We start from the raw sequence: 13,124 nt of genomic DNA, 5'->3' as shown, positions 1-13,124 counted from the left end.
ATTTGATGTTCCGCATCTTTCCTTTCCTCAAGACCATATGCGCTAATATATGTAATACAAATCAGTAAACAAAGAAGGGGTCGATATGAACTGAGCGCAGCTCAAAGTCCTTCGATACCCACACAAAGATGTGCTGAGCAACTTATGAGAATGCACCTTTCTCGTCCATAACCTTTGGCTGCGAAATCTTGCCCTGTAAGACCCCACCTCTCTCTGCACCTCTCTCAACGGCATTGACCTTATCACCGCCCTTCAGAGCCTTTCTGTGTCTGAGGAAGTCGCGGACTGTGAGCGCAATGTCAAGTCCTGAGACGGATGACCCCAAGACAAAGACTGTCGAGAGACTAAACCCGATGACCAGGGCCAGATCAAAAGGAACAACCTGCGTGAAGCACAGGGCTACGGAGCTGAGATCCGCGAAACCCGTGATAATGGAGGCGAACGAGAGAATTAAAAAGAGCTGATTAACCATGACGCGGATGTTGGGGAGACTCAGGAGCGGCGCCGGTGGGGGAGTAGTGGAATGGGAGGTGCTTGGGAGTTGAGGAGGGGCGCGGGCTTTGATGACGAGATGCATCAAGAAGGCTGCGAACCCAACGAGAGTTGTGAAGAGGCTGATGATCTGTTGTGTCTGGTTTAGTCTTGTTGTTTCCAGATCAGAGGGGGATGAGAATTACTTACACCATGAGCGGTGCGAAAGTGGGAGGACTTTGCAGTTACCAGAATACCAAAGATGAGAACAACAACAACCGAGGGGCCCATGACGAAGAGCCACATGATGTTGTTCCACTTTTGGACGTTCGGAAGGATCTGAGGGGCGTTGATGCGGAGAAGAAGGTTGCGCATGTGCTCGAGACCGATGGCCAAGGGGAGGATGTTGATGTAGGCGATGATGGCAAAGAGGACTAGCAAGGTTTACAGTGTCAGCTGAATCACAGAGCCTCCACAGGCATAATAGTACTCACTATGAAGAACGAGAAAGACGATCCAGCCTGGCAACTTGAAACCGTTGACTTCGATGCCATTCGCGGCGTTAATAATCGAGTTCCCGAGCGCGTCTCGAATCACTTGTCCATCGATGGCATAAGAGTGCCCCTCACTGTTGATCTTGATGATTCCAGTCGGAATGACCTGTTTCGCAGTCTTTGTGACGTTACCGTTGTTGAAAGAGTCCAGTGCGATCGTCTTGCTACGGATCAGTCCCAGACCAATGAGACCCAAGCCGCCTACACCCTGGCAGGAGAGAGCATTGACTCCGGCTTGAGCGGCCATGGAGATTGTCTGTGCATTGATTACGACGGACAAGTTGAAGCCTTGGGTGGTGTTGACAGAGACGACTGGCGGGGGATCCTGACGAGAGACCAGTTCAACGTCTCGGCGTTGGGCGGGAGTACTGGTGGCCGGAACCGCCGACGCATTCGCGGCGGTGAGAGGATTTCCTCGAGGATTTTTGGCAAGCCCGTAGATGACGAGAACACCCTGGCTACCGATCCCGACTCCAAAGCCGCTGGCAGCTCCGCCGAGCGAGTCGTCGAACTGGACCTTGTCATCGGGCATCGAAGCGGTAGGCATCGTGGCGTTGCCCTCGAACAGAGACTGCACGCCTCCCATACCCTGAATGGCATCACCCGCGCCCTGGAGGAAGCCGCGAGCGAAACCCTGCGCGACTTTGCCAACTTGGATGTTTTGGCCGTTGAAATTGATAGTCGCCGGGATGCCTCCGCCGTTCTGATTCATGTTCATAGTGCCGCCCACCTTGTTGAACAACTCGCTCGCGGTACCGTTTTGAAGGAAGCTGCTCGTCAGGCCCTTGGCGAAAGTCTGCGAGATGCCGCCAAAGTCGATCTGGTCGTCGGGCATCTGCTGCATTGGCACCGCGGAGTCGGGCTGTAGGCCCAAGCCCACACTCGCTCCCTGGCCCAGACCCTTGCCGAAGCCTGACGCCGCGGCGGGGAGGATTCGCATGATTTGCTTGGTAGTATTGGCGTTGTTGGCACTGTTGAAGAGCTGCTTGATGTCAATGTTGGCCGTCACCGTCTTTGTGAGGCCGAAGCCAAAAGTGCCGATAACATTTGGGATGCTGGAATCGTTGGCGGGCTCGAGGTTTGTCGCATTGACGTTCAGTTTGAGGCCTGCGACTGTGCCGTTTCCGAGACCTGTTGCAAGAGACAGGGCTATGGGTTGGAGCTGGCTCGTCAGGTTGCCTCCCAGGCTATTGAAGTCGAGGGCGCCCAAAAGAGTGGAAGTCAGTCCGACACCTAGGTTCTGGATGGCCGGGTTGAGACCGGTGGCCTCCATCTTGTTGTCTGCCGCGACCTTTGCTGCCACCTCCATCGACTTTGCTTGTGTGGACAGGTTCAGCCCCTGCGCCGTACCGGCGCCGATGCCGATGCCCAGAAACATGCCTGGTCCGTTGAGGTTGGCGACAAGTTGGTTTCCGACATTACTCAGCCCGTCTTTCAAGGGTTGGATAAGACCACTGAGCAGGCCGGCCGACATACCACCTCCATCGGCACCACCGCCGCCTGGGGTGGGAAGACCGGGGAGACCAGGAAGACCTAGAGGGCCGGCACCGCCACCGCCACCAGGAGCGCCGCTCGGAGAAGCAGCTGGTGCCCCGGGGAGAGGAAGGTTAAAAGGATTGGGTAGTCCACCTGGGCCGCCGCCGCCGCCACCACCACCACCACCTCCTCCTCCTCCTCCTCCTCCGCCACTCCCAGGAGCTGCCGTTCCAAAGAATTCTCCGAGGCTCGGCAACTGTCGCTTTTGCACTTCGCGCGGGTTCTGTTCATCAACCTGTAAAAATTCGAGGCTCCTCCTGATTTTTTCTTTGTACTCTTGCAGGGCTTCTTTTGTTTCTTGAAGTTGAGGTGATTCGTAACGGGCAGCGAGTTGATCAGTAAGGTCAAACGTATAGTCGACCATGGACATTAGTGTCCTTCTGAGCCTTGGGTCATTGCCAATGGCTTCGACAGTGTCTGGAGTTACGATGGCATCGATGGCTTGACCCCAGGAACCCAAATCCCGTTTCGTTGCCGGCTGACTGCTTAGGCTGGATTCCTGGTAGAAGTAGTCTCTGAACTCTCTTCCAACACTAAAGATGGAAAATACCATCAAAAATCCGATGCAGAAGGTTGTCAAAGTTTGATGCCTCGGAGGCGGTGGAGGTGGGAGGGTCTGCGGCCTCTCTGTGACATCCTCCTGTGGTGATATCTTGTTGTACATGTCCATAATAAGGAAGAAGAGCGGACGTAACTCGGAATCGTGATGCAAGTCTAGCGTGACATTAATGAAAACAGGCTTGGGTAGCAAAGACCAAAAAATAGAATATGGGGAAAAGGCTGCCAGCAGCAAGCAGTGTACGAAGGATACAAAAAGAATTCCTCGAGGCTATACCTGAATGCTGGATCACTAGATGAACGAAGGAAACAGAAGTCTTTTACTAGAAACACGGAGAGACGATGGGGACGTATCTATACAAGATGGCCCGATGGCAGTGATACCCTCAAGCCTAAAACATGGAGCGTCGATCTCCCTCCAGGGTAGTCGCGATGCCACTGCCCAATGCGGCTGGATCCCGCTCCACTTAGACCCTGGCATGGCCCGCACCGGGGTGGATTGAATGGGACATGGGACGTGGGAGGCTCCTTGCGAGCATCCCAGACGTCTCTAGCTGGGGTGGAATCCTTGAATCGAGCACATACACAGTCTCGGGCCTTACAACATCAGGCCTTTTCTTCACATATCGTTCGTCCAAGTGGCAGAGTCATTTTAGGGCTTTGCCGTCGGTCATAGGCTTGGGTACGCCCTACAGGTGCGAGAGTTCTGTCATTTGCAGGCTGGCGAGTACAGAGGTCGAAGCCCAAAGCGTTTCCGCATAGTTACAGTAAGCCATAAAATTGTGTCAAACGAAGCTAAAAGAGAGTCGTGTTCGACGCGTTCGGTTGGACAGCGACGAGGCTATGTCATTGTAACAGCGTTTTACGACACTGTCCAATTATCGAAAAGGGCCGCGTGGAGGGAAGCAGCGCTCCCTAGACTTGAACAGAGTAGTTCGCCGCGATGGGGACTATAGAGGGAATGCGTATACGAGATACGGGGCTCAATAAGGCAAGTCGTCCTTCAGGATTGACGTTGGTAAGGTATTGAGCATAGGCCAGGAAGGGCAAAAAGGGATAAGCAGAGTTTGAAATCGAGCCACAGACAACGAAGAAGCAGGTTGTCAGTTGGAAAATGCTGGAGTTTGCGAGTTTCAGACGGCTGTGTGAAGTTGCAAATACTCTGCGGTGATTGGATCATGGTCGTGCCTATCATCTGTAAGTAGCGTAACTATCCCGGCTGGAGCACCTAATGGCAATTAAGGCTGTTTACACTCGTTCCAAGACGACCAAGAGATTACCTAGACAGAAAGAATTGGGCAGGGGACCCATGAGGCACATCGCAAAGGTTCCCGCCATGGCGATGAGGATAGCGCCGGGCGGACACATGTGTGTCTCGGGTCTGTGTGTGCTTGACGGCATCTGACACAATGTGACAGGGGAAACGAACGGACACAACTCATGAACAACAAGGGCAACTTGGGCAATGAGCTTGCACTCAGCAGGGTCACAGCGTCATTCAAAGACGCTGTGATGCAAGTGCGTGCCAGACGTGTCAGCCGGGCCTCTCCCTGCCCCTCCCCCCTGGTTCTTGGTAACGACTGGATGAATCAGCTCTCGCAAAGTGCCCGCAAAGCATTTCCCAGAATGGCAACTCCCAGACAGATGGAGCCGAGTACGGCGCGTCTCCACAAGTCTTAGTCAGCCTGTTGACCGCAGAGGTTCCCTTCTAGAACGAGGTTGGCGCTCTGGAGTCTTCAGCAACTCCCGTCATCCCCGTCGGCGTCACTCAAAAGGGGAAGCACCTCATCGTGTCCGCGTTCGTATTCTGATGCCCACATGCACCGCGCATTTCACTGTCATGGAACCTTCTGCAACTGTCAGACACACGTCGTCCCTTATTTCCACTTCCAGTGTCATTGCCTTCCAACCCACACTTGAGCCTACACCACGATCCAGAGACTGAGGTTTTACGCGCACTCTCATCTTTACCTTGACCCAGCCTACATGTAGCATCCATTGGTATCTTTCATCCCGCTCACAGTGCAGAACGTTGGTTCAAAGTCGTCACCCGAGTCATCGCTAGCGCTGTCCCCAGAACTTGTCAGACACTCAGCGGCTGTCCGACGCTTTCATCCTGCGTATCTAATAATGTCGGTGCTTGGTGGTTTACCAAGCCCAACAACCTCGGCCTCGGCCTCGCCACACCAGTCACATCAGGCAATGGATTTACCCGTTCGGTCGACATCACACCAGCCTCCGCCTCCGTCTCCGCCTTTAAAGGCTGAGAACGAGCATGACGCTGAGGTGTTTGAGGCCGAGCACCAGGATGGGGGGCTCCGAACCACAGACATCCGTGCCCCGCCCGTCGTCCGGAAAATCCCTCCAACACCCTGGAGGAAGCTAGAGGCGTGTAAAGGTTTCGACTTGCGGACCTGGACTGCCGCTTCGGGGAGCGAGCCGACTACGACTACATCGATACCCAACAGTATCAGCTGCAGCAGCCACGGGTACGACGAGGGTTCAGTCTTTCATGGCTTTCCAGACCTGCCCTACGAACTGCGACACAAGATCTGGCGCATGCACCTGGAGCGGCCGCGCATCGTGGTAATCAGAGGTGTCATGGACGGCTCGGGGGTCCAGGCTTCCGGCAACGACCTGGGCAACGTCGTGTGCAACGCCAACTGGTACTGCGAGAACAGGAGCCCCTCGCTCTTTCGAGTGTGCGCCGAATCACGGCGCGAGGCGCGGTCGTTCTTCAGGATCCGGCTGCCCATGAGGTCATCGGCGCCCGACAGCCACGGCTTCCCAAATCTGAATCAGCGAAACCCGGTGTGGGACCAAATCTACATCAACCCTGACTGGGACCTCGTCCTGTACCAGGGCGCCACCAGATCGCTCACTATGGCCATCCTTGCCAGCGACCTGCTGGCCTACGACCCATTAGGCAAAGGGATCGCGCACTACGGATCGAATGATTGGCCCCAGAGCATATGGCACGTTAACCCAGACCCCGGTTGTGGCATGGCTACCCTGAATGAATCGTTCGCCTTCCTCAAAAGCTTCGTCCTCTGCACGAGGTCCACGTCTGAGATTACTCGGCCACTTGGCGAGGGTTATGTGTATGCCGTGGCCGGCGATGTTGGCCCGGCTGGCATGTGTGACTCTGGCTCCTATACGTTTGACTGGTATCGTGCCTCATCCGGGATGGCTGCCAAGACACCAAACAACAGCATGGTCCGGAAGGCTCTTATTTTCGGTAAAGGTGTCCATCACTCCGTTGTGAACAGCCTCATCGCGATTGAAATGACTAGCCGTATCCACGATGGGCCTCTCTCCCAGAACCTCAACGCGACGACTGAGGGATGGGTCATCAAGCTCGCCTGGCAACCTCCGGACTGCGCCATTTCCCATGTCATGCACCTGACCACGGGTCCCATAAGGGAGCCCAAAGTAAGTTGAAGTGGCAAAACGTCTTCCACATTGGGATATACTTCTATATTCGTTCGTCTCCGATCCTCTTGCTACAATTGGATGCGCGGCCCGGCGACAGCACAGCATGATGACAACAGGAATGGAGAAAGAAAGCCTGAGCTGCCTCTCTTGCGGGGCAGCTGGATTTGATGTCCTTTTGTCAATGTTTTACACCTATGATACAACAGACGTCTCTCTTTATCGGCGTTATTGCCTATGCGAGAGCGGCCTCAATATTCTGTCCCTGATAACTCTACCTGCTACATCAGCGCCGTGCTGCAGGGTGATGGCCCCTACAATAGCAAAGACTGCCGAATTGAGCACAATTTGCTGGCCCGAGCCAGAAAGGTTTTCGGGCTGGAAATGACTTCGTTAGAAAAGAGGGTGTCGCCTCCTGAGGGGCTGCTGAGACGGGTTGTGAGTTTGGCTTACCTTTGCCGGCTTCCATCGCAGAACCTTGTCGAGACCGGCAGCGAGCGCCAGCGCCTCGATCTTTTCTTTCGTAACAACCTTTTGGGGAAGCTTGACGTTGAGGTTGTCAATGCTCGTGAGAGCAGGGTGCTCAAAGTGTTTGCGGTTATACTTCGTTTCCGGTACAATCGCACCCTTCTTTGAAGGCGACGATGTCACTATGCTGCTCGTGGACTCGAGGATAACCGCTTGTCTCCCTACAATGGGTGCCGAATAGCCCAGTCAGCTCAAGAGAAACTTGGGTGGGCTGTCACAATTGAAGCTCTGGGAGCAAGTCGTGTCCTTACCCAAATACGCCAGTTTATCGTTGAACCCCCGACGACCCTGGTCAAAGCTCTTGTGCGTGACCGCCAACCACTTGGCCTCATCCGGCAGCATCTTGTCTCCGTCTCGGCCCAAAAGCTTCACATACATCTGATCCAGCTTCTTGGGATCATCGTTGACCTTCCAAACACTGCGCGCCGGGTTCTTGGTAATGTGAGGGGAGAACGGCGCCTTCATCGCCTCGGGAGTGTACGACCATCTCGGGCGCTGCCTGACCTCGTCAGGCCGATCCGCCTCTTCGGTTTTCCGTGACAATTGGTCAATCTTGCTCTCGGCCGCCGATCGGGAGCTGGTCGTCGCAAAACTTCGGGAAAGGCATTGGATAGGGGAGGCGACTCGGGGGTTTGCCGCCGACTGGCAATGCCTTGCGGCATGCCTCGTGAGGTTGTATGCTGACCTGGAGCCGTTGGTTGCCATTGGGGGCGGCGGCGAGGGTCGAAATGATGCAGATGGGGTGTGGGCGTACCGTCGTAGCTAGAGCTCCTGATGCTGGGAACTTTTTCGCGATGGCGCTCGGAACAATTTCTCGACGTCACGTGGTACCGCGCGGAAGGCGGATCATGCGAGGACCGGCGCTAGTCCCTTTGTGCTCTAGTAGAGCCGAGCACGGACCCTGATAGTCGCAGCTTCTTTTCAATTAAACCCAGCGCGTTTCTCCACTTATTTCTGACACGCATGCGGAGAGCTGCGACGCGTCTCTCAAAGGGACGGACCTCCAGCTTGTGCTCTGCCAACCAGCCCTTCAAGTGTCCTTCACCATTCTCGCCAATCGACGACATGACATGACAGTTTCTTCGGGAGAATTGATCCACAATCGAAACTTGCGAATCTCAGCACCATGGCGACTCCCAGTCGGACCAAGACCACCGCCCAGAGCAGTGCACTTCTCCTTGAGAAGCTGTCGGCCGTTCTGCCCAAGGGCTACCGCTTTGGCGTCTACCACCTCTCAACTCCCCCGACCAAGACAGACGCCCTCTATTCAGCTCCTCCCGAGGAACGAGAAGACAAAACCTTTTGCGAGAAACATTTCCTTGCAATCTCCATCGATATCCCCTCGAGTACCGCCGACGCCGCGCCAGAAGCCAAGGAGGCTGCCTCGAAACAAGTTCTTGTCCTCGCACTGGAGGTCTTTATCTACACGACAGCATACTCCAGCACTTTCTTCGTCGCCAAGGCCGATTCGACTGGGTACTTGAAGCTTCTCAACCTTCCCAAGGGCACCTCATCGCCCATCAAGGAAATCAGTAGTGCCTTTGTCTCGTACCTTGTCGAGCAGCGCAGGCGCAAGGATATCCAGTCGGTGGTCAGCCTCTTCGCTCGTGCTCAAGACCAGTACCTCTTCCCTGGCTCCGTCGAATACAGTGGCAAGCACGTTCTCGACGATAGGGGACTGGTAAAATGGTGGTGCAAAGTCCTGAACCCTTTGTTGGAGAACCCTCCCGTGGGGAAGGGGGCTGCATGGGGTAATGTGAAAGGCTACCTCGTCATCCCTGGACTCGACAACTACGAAACGAAGGCTTTTCTGCCCAAGACTCCGAAGAGCGCAACAAACTGGGTCCTGGGACATGCGCTCGAGAAAATCTCGCATTACACCAAGGAATACGACTGGGTGCCCGCACGATGCCTCATCCCTCGATTCCCTGACGATCCGAAATCGCGATTCCGAGACGAACTGGACGAAGAGGCGGGTAAATCAAAGCAAATCAAGACCACTGGGCATTGGAAGAGCGTGAAAAGCCTGGATACGTTCTGGGAAATGATGGCTTACAGACAAGAATGCTCAAGTGGACGGCTCACGGGCTTCATTTGGGTCGTCTTCGATACAGAAGCTGAGCGAGTGCAAAATCAAGGCGCCTCAGCAACTCTTCCAACGCCGAATCCTTCTTTCGATACATCAAACCCGCCGGTGACGCCTAGCAAGCAGAAGGCCGTACGACCAATTACACCCATGTCCACTCCTCGGAAGCTGTTCCCTGTGTCACCTTCTGAAACACCAACAAAGACGAAGACGAAGCCTGAGAAGCCCGAGAGCAAGAACAAGAAGAATAAGAACAAGGCAAAGTTGACGGGAGTCGTCAAACCAAGGCAGCCACGCATCAAGACTCAACAGCGCAACTACCTGCTGGACAAGCCAATCTCAACTGCCTACTACTATTGGCCTGCCGAAGGTAGGGGCCGCAGGATTGTCGACGAGAACGACTACAAGCGAGTCAATGAGCTTCTTCTACGCTTGGACTTTGCAAAACTGGAGATTGCAGCTAGCGGCACGCGGCGATGGATTAGCGAGGTCGGTATGGGAGACAATTGGGGTATGGAGGTTGTAGGCAGGAAGGAGACTCCGGTGCCAGCATCAAATGGCTCTTCAGCGGATGTCGTGAACGTCATTTCAGGCCTTGTAAAGCGCAAGCGCCCCGAGGACTCCGCGACTCCTGGTTCGGATGAGCCGGCAACCAAGGTTAATATCCTAAGTACGGGTCTTATCCGAAAGAAGTCCAAAGACGAATCTGCGACGGGGGACACTGCTAAGGCCGCAACAGCGAACGGTGGGGAAGCTCCGCAAGTCAACGTGCTTGGAGCCGGTCTCGTTCGCAAGAAGCGCGATGCGTGAATTCAAAGGCCAAGGAATTAGGCATCTTATCAGTAATAGCAAGGCGTTGGATTGGGAATACCAGGTAACAGGATGGATTAGGTTGACCCGCTGGAATTGGCTTTAGGAAAGCCGAATGAGGACAGGACGTCAAGGCGTATGTTACATAAAATTGATCAGGATGCCGTATTGAGGCAGCAAGTTTACCATATCCTGGATCTTCATTAGACACGAATCTATTTCTTCTGCGAATACGAAATGGGATATTTTGATGAGAAATATTGAATGGCTTTTCCTCTTACCCATGGCAAGACTGAAAGTCATGCGATATGGTCAAGCAAAACTTTTTTTTCCACCAATTTACAGAGCTATCATTAGATCTTGACGTCAAAAGCTCTTGATCAACTCAAAGCCCATCTGCTCGATGGAAGGCACTCTCACTCGTCCAACCATTGTGCAGCATCTGACTATAAAGGTTCCGGCATCACATCTCAACCAACCTCGCAGTCTTCGATACGAGCACTATGTCTGACTGCTGTCATGGGACCGAACCCCATCTTTCGAGTCTCGGAATACTCGCTCGGTGCGTCCTCGGACTTTCCATGGTCACTGTCGCCTTCAAATCCACTAGCCCCATGGATACCAACCCCAGGCTTCGCAGGTATTTCTGAGACATCAGCGTAGTGATTTGGGGAATTCTCTTCTGTCCCGTTTGCAGCTGATGAATTCAGATCATGACGAACCCCTTTTGCGCTGGCTTATACTCACTTATAAAGATGACAGACATCAGGGTAGAGCATCCAGACTTTGCAAGCAAATAACACTAGCCAATGAACCTTGAATCAAGAATCCTGGGGAAGATCTGGGGTTCCCGCGGTGATCGTGCGGAGACGTTTTCTTGGGAGCTTGCTCCGCAGAGTATCATTACGTACATGGTTTAGTTCAACGAGCGCTTGCTCTACGTTTTCCTGCAACGGCACTGTATATGTAAGACCAGCGAGGGTAAAGATACCGACGGACATGAGCCGGACGAAAGGCGTGTTCCCAAAGATCGAGCTGGGAAGAAGAGGAGTCGGCGAGCCTGCGTCTTGTGAATCCTACGTTGAATGGTGATTCCGAGGGTTGATGCCGGTCAAGATGTGCTTGACCGAGGCGGTCGGCATCGTAGAGACGCCTCCAAAAGAAGCTGTCTAAACACTTGCGGTATTCGAAGGTAACTTCATATCGAAAAATAGATGAATATCCGTATATGTATGCTTTCAGCTACTTTTTCACATTTTCAACGCAAGAGCGGTGTCTCTTCGTTAGTTGGAGCTCTGCCCTCCTCACTGGCTTCTTCCTGATTCCCAATAACATCATGAAGCCACTGCTTGAGACTCTCACGAATCTCGGTATCTCGGTATATCCATGCGATACAAATCCCAGCACCCGGGCCGAGTGGGATGGCGCCAAGCACTGCAACCAAGGGCACCTTCCAGCCAGTCTCGACGAACAGCCAGTACAATACAGTCAAGCTAATGAAGAACATGTCAATCTCGACAAATTTGACAGTAGCACGCGTCATCTCTTTCCTGTCATCCCACTGGAACAGACTCCAGATGAAATAGACGTGAGACACTACCGAGCAAAGGATGGGGACGAGGTAAACGAGCAGAAGCGAGACCGTGTGGGACTCGAGATGGAAGCTACGGTGCTGACGCTTCTGCAGACGTAAGACGATCCATCGCACGGCTTGGCGGATAAGTGACACCCAGACGGGGAAGAAGAGCCAGATGACGATGATGAAGGGGGAGTTGTAGATGAGCATCAAGAGTGACGGCAGGATGAAGCCCCACGCAACACTGACGGGAATAGCGATGATCTCCGCGTCGACAACAAGATGGCGCGAGTCCTTTCCAAAGTCGGGGTCTTTGGATGCGGCGTTCTCAACGGCCCCCTGTCCGGCCTTCTTCCGAGCAAGGAGGATGGTTCGTTCGCGGTGGAAGAAGGCAGGCAGGATGACGAGTTGCCAGACCACTGCCCCGCCGATGAGATTGAATACCAGCCAGGGGCCCGTGGGATTCGCAATGACGACGTTGGGCGCGTTGCAAACGCGTGCGGCTTCAATGGTGGTAACAGTCATGAGACCGGCGATGAAGGACAGGACGGCGGACATGCTGGCGAAGGTCCGCATGGAGTCGAGCGCGCTCTGGAAGAAGCTTATGGCGAAGCAGACGGGCGGGCCGAGAACCGGAACCTTGCTGACGGCCGGTAGGCGTGCGTAAGCATCGCATTGCGAGTAGAGGAGGGCGACGTTGACATCGGAGTGGAGGAAGAGCGACGCGAAGGTCGCGATGGCGAGGATGATGGGCACCACGAGCAGGGCGCGGTAGGAGAAGACTTGGATGGGCGCCGGCCAGCGCTTCGACGAGGTCATTGTGATAGAAGCAGCACCGCAGAGGATTAGAGGTAGTCAGAATGATGTGGACGAGGATGCCGTCTTCTGTCCTGTTCCCGACATGTTCGTGTCAACTACCATCTTCAGCTTCGCTCAGCGCACCTCAGCGCATTTCAGCTGAAGCTCGTGACAACAATAGCGCACGTGCCGCCTGATGCTCGTTCCCCACACTCTAAGTCACCTGCCTGCGCCCCGTTGCACTAAGTGAGATCCCTCTCAAGGATGGGATGCGCCTCACCGAAACCCAATGGAATTCACATAGCTCATTCTGCATAGCCTTTTCCTGGTAGGGAAACAGTTTCAAAGTGACTTTATGACAATAATTTACTGGCATAGGCTTTCATGCGCTTGAAACTATGTCTGGCATTGAGGCGTTTGTTGGATCCGCGGGTTCAGGGGCTAGGCGATGTATGACACTGAGCTTTTCACCCGTCACACCACCATAGTACGCGGACTCACAAGAAATTATCGACTCCGCCTGACTTGACTGGAATTCTGGAAAGAGCAAAGCCCTAAATCCCATATCGGGTATCATACGTGAGGTTCAAATTTTGAAGAGATAGCATTATAAGAGACAAATAAATGGTGACACTACTCGCAAGAGTTACAGGCGGGCAGCCGTATTTTATGTCCTCTGCAAAACCGCTAAAGACACGAGAGAATATTTAGTTGGAGGAAAGATTCGCTATGGCTTTGGACCGAACTGTGCTCTGAAGCCAGAGAGCTCGAGAGC

The 13,124-nt window shown here is 53.9% G+C and overlaps 5 protein-coding genes across 5 annotated transcripts; 2 read left to right on the top strand and 3 right to left on the bottom strand.

Moving 5' to 3' along the window:
* Positions 1–142: 142 nt before the first annotated feature.
* Positions 143–3,231, bottom strand: CORC01_02773 (uncharacterized protein; the record flags this gene model as incomplete). Its single annotated transcript, XM_022614423.1, has 3 exons — positions 143–622; positions 682–905; positions 966–3,231. 3 exons carry the CDS (start codon positions 3,229–3,231, stop codon positions 143–145), a joined length of 2,970 nt encoding a protein of 989 aa, XP_022479037.1.
* A 2,090-nt stretch (positions 3,232–5,321) lies between these two features.
* On the top strand, positions 5,322–6,560 carry CORC01_02772 (uncharacterized protein; the record flags this gene model as incomplete). Its single annotated transcript, XM_022614422.1, has 1 exon — positions 5,322–6,560. The coding sequence occupies one exon, from the start codon at positions 5,322–5,324 to the stop codon at positions 6,558–6,560; it is 1,239 nt and encodes a 412-aa protein (XP_022479036.1).
* Positions 6,561–6,779: 219 nt separating this feature from the next.
* Positions 6,780–7,784, bottom strand: CORC01_02771 (RNase III domain-containing protein; the record flags this gene model as incomplete). Its single annotated transcript, XM_022614421.1, has 3 exons — positions 6,780–6,929; positions 7,005–7,240; positions 7,331–7,784. The coding sequence occupies 3 exons, from the start codon at positions 7,782–7,784 to the stop codon at positions 6,780–6,782; spliced, it is 840 nt and encodes a 279-aa protein (XP_022479035.1).
* A 421-nt stretch (positions 7,785–8,205) lies between these two features.
* Positions 8,206–9,975, top strand: CORC01_02770 (H3 K56 histone acetylation protein KAT11; the record flags this gene model as incomplete). The annotated part of the gene is made up of 1 exon (XM_022614420.1): positions 8,206–9,975. The coding sequence occupies one exon, from the start codon at positions 8,206–8,208 to the stop codon at positions 9,973–9,975; it is 1,770 nt and encodes a 589-aa protein (XP_022479034.1).
* Positions 9,976–11,233: 1,258 nt separating this feature from the next.
* CORC01_02769 (uncharacterized protein) lies at positions 11,234–12,370 on the bottom strand (the record flags this gene model as incomplete). The annotated part of the gene is made up of 1 exon (XM_022614419.1): positions 11,234–12,370. The coding sequence occupies one exon, from the start codon at positions 12,368–12,370 to the stop codon at positions 11,234–11,236; it is 1,137 nt and encodes a 378-aa protein (XP_022479033.1).
* Between the last annotated feature and the right edge of the window lie 754 nt (positions 12,371–13,124).

The sequence above is a fragment of the Colletotrichum orchidophilum genome (genome assembly GCF_001831195.1).
Source record: "Colletotrichum orchidophilum strain IMI 309357 chromosome Unknown Scaffold_16.1, whole genome shotgun sequence".
Classification (NCBI taxonomy): domain Eukaryota; kingdom Fungi; phylum Ascomycota; class Sordariomycetes; order Glomerellales; family Glomerellaceae; genus Colletotrichum; species Colletotrichum orchidophilum.
This window is presented reverse-complemented; position numbering and strand designations above follow the sequence as displayed.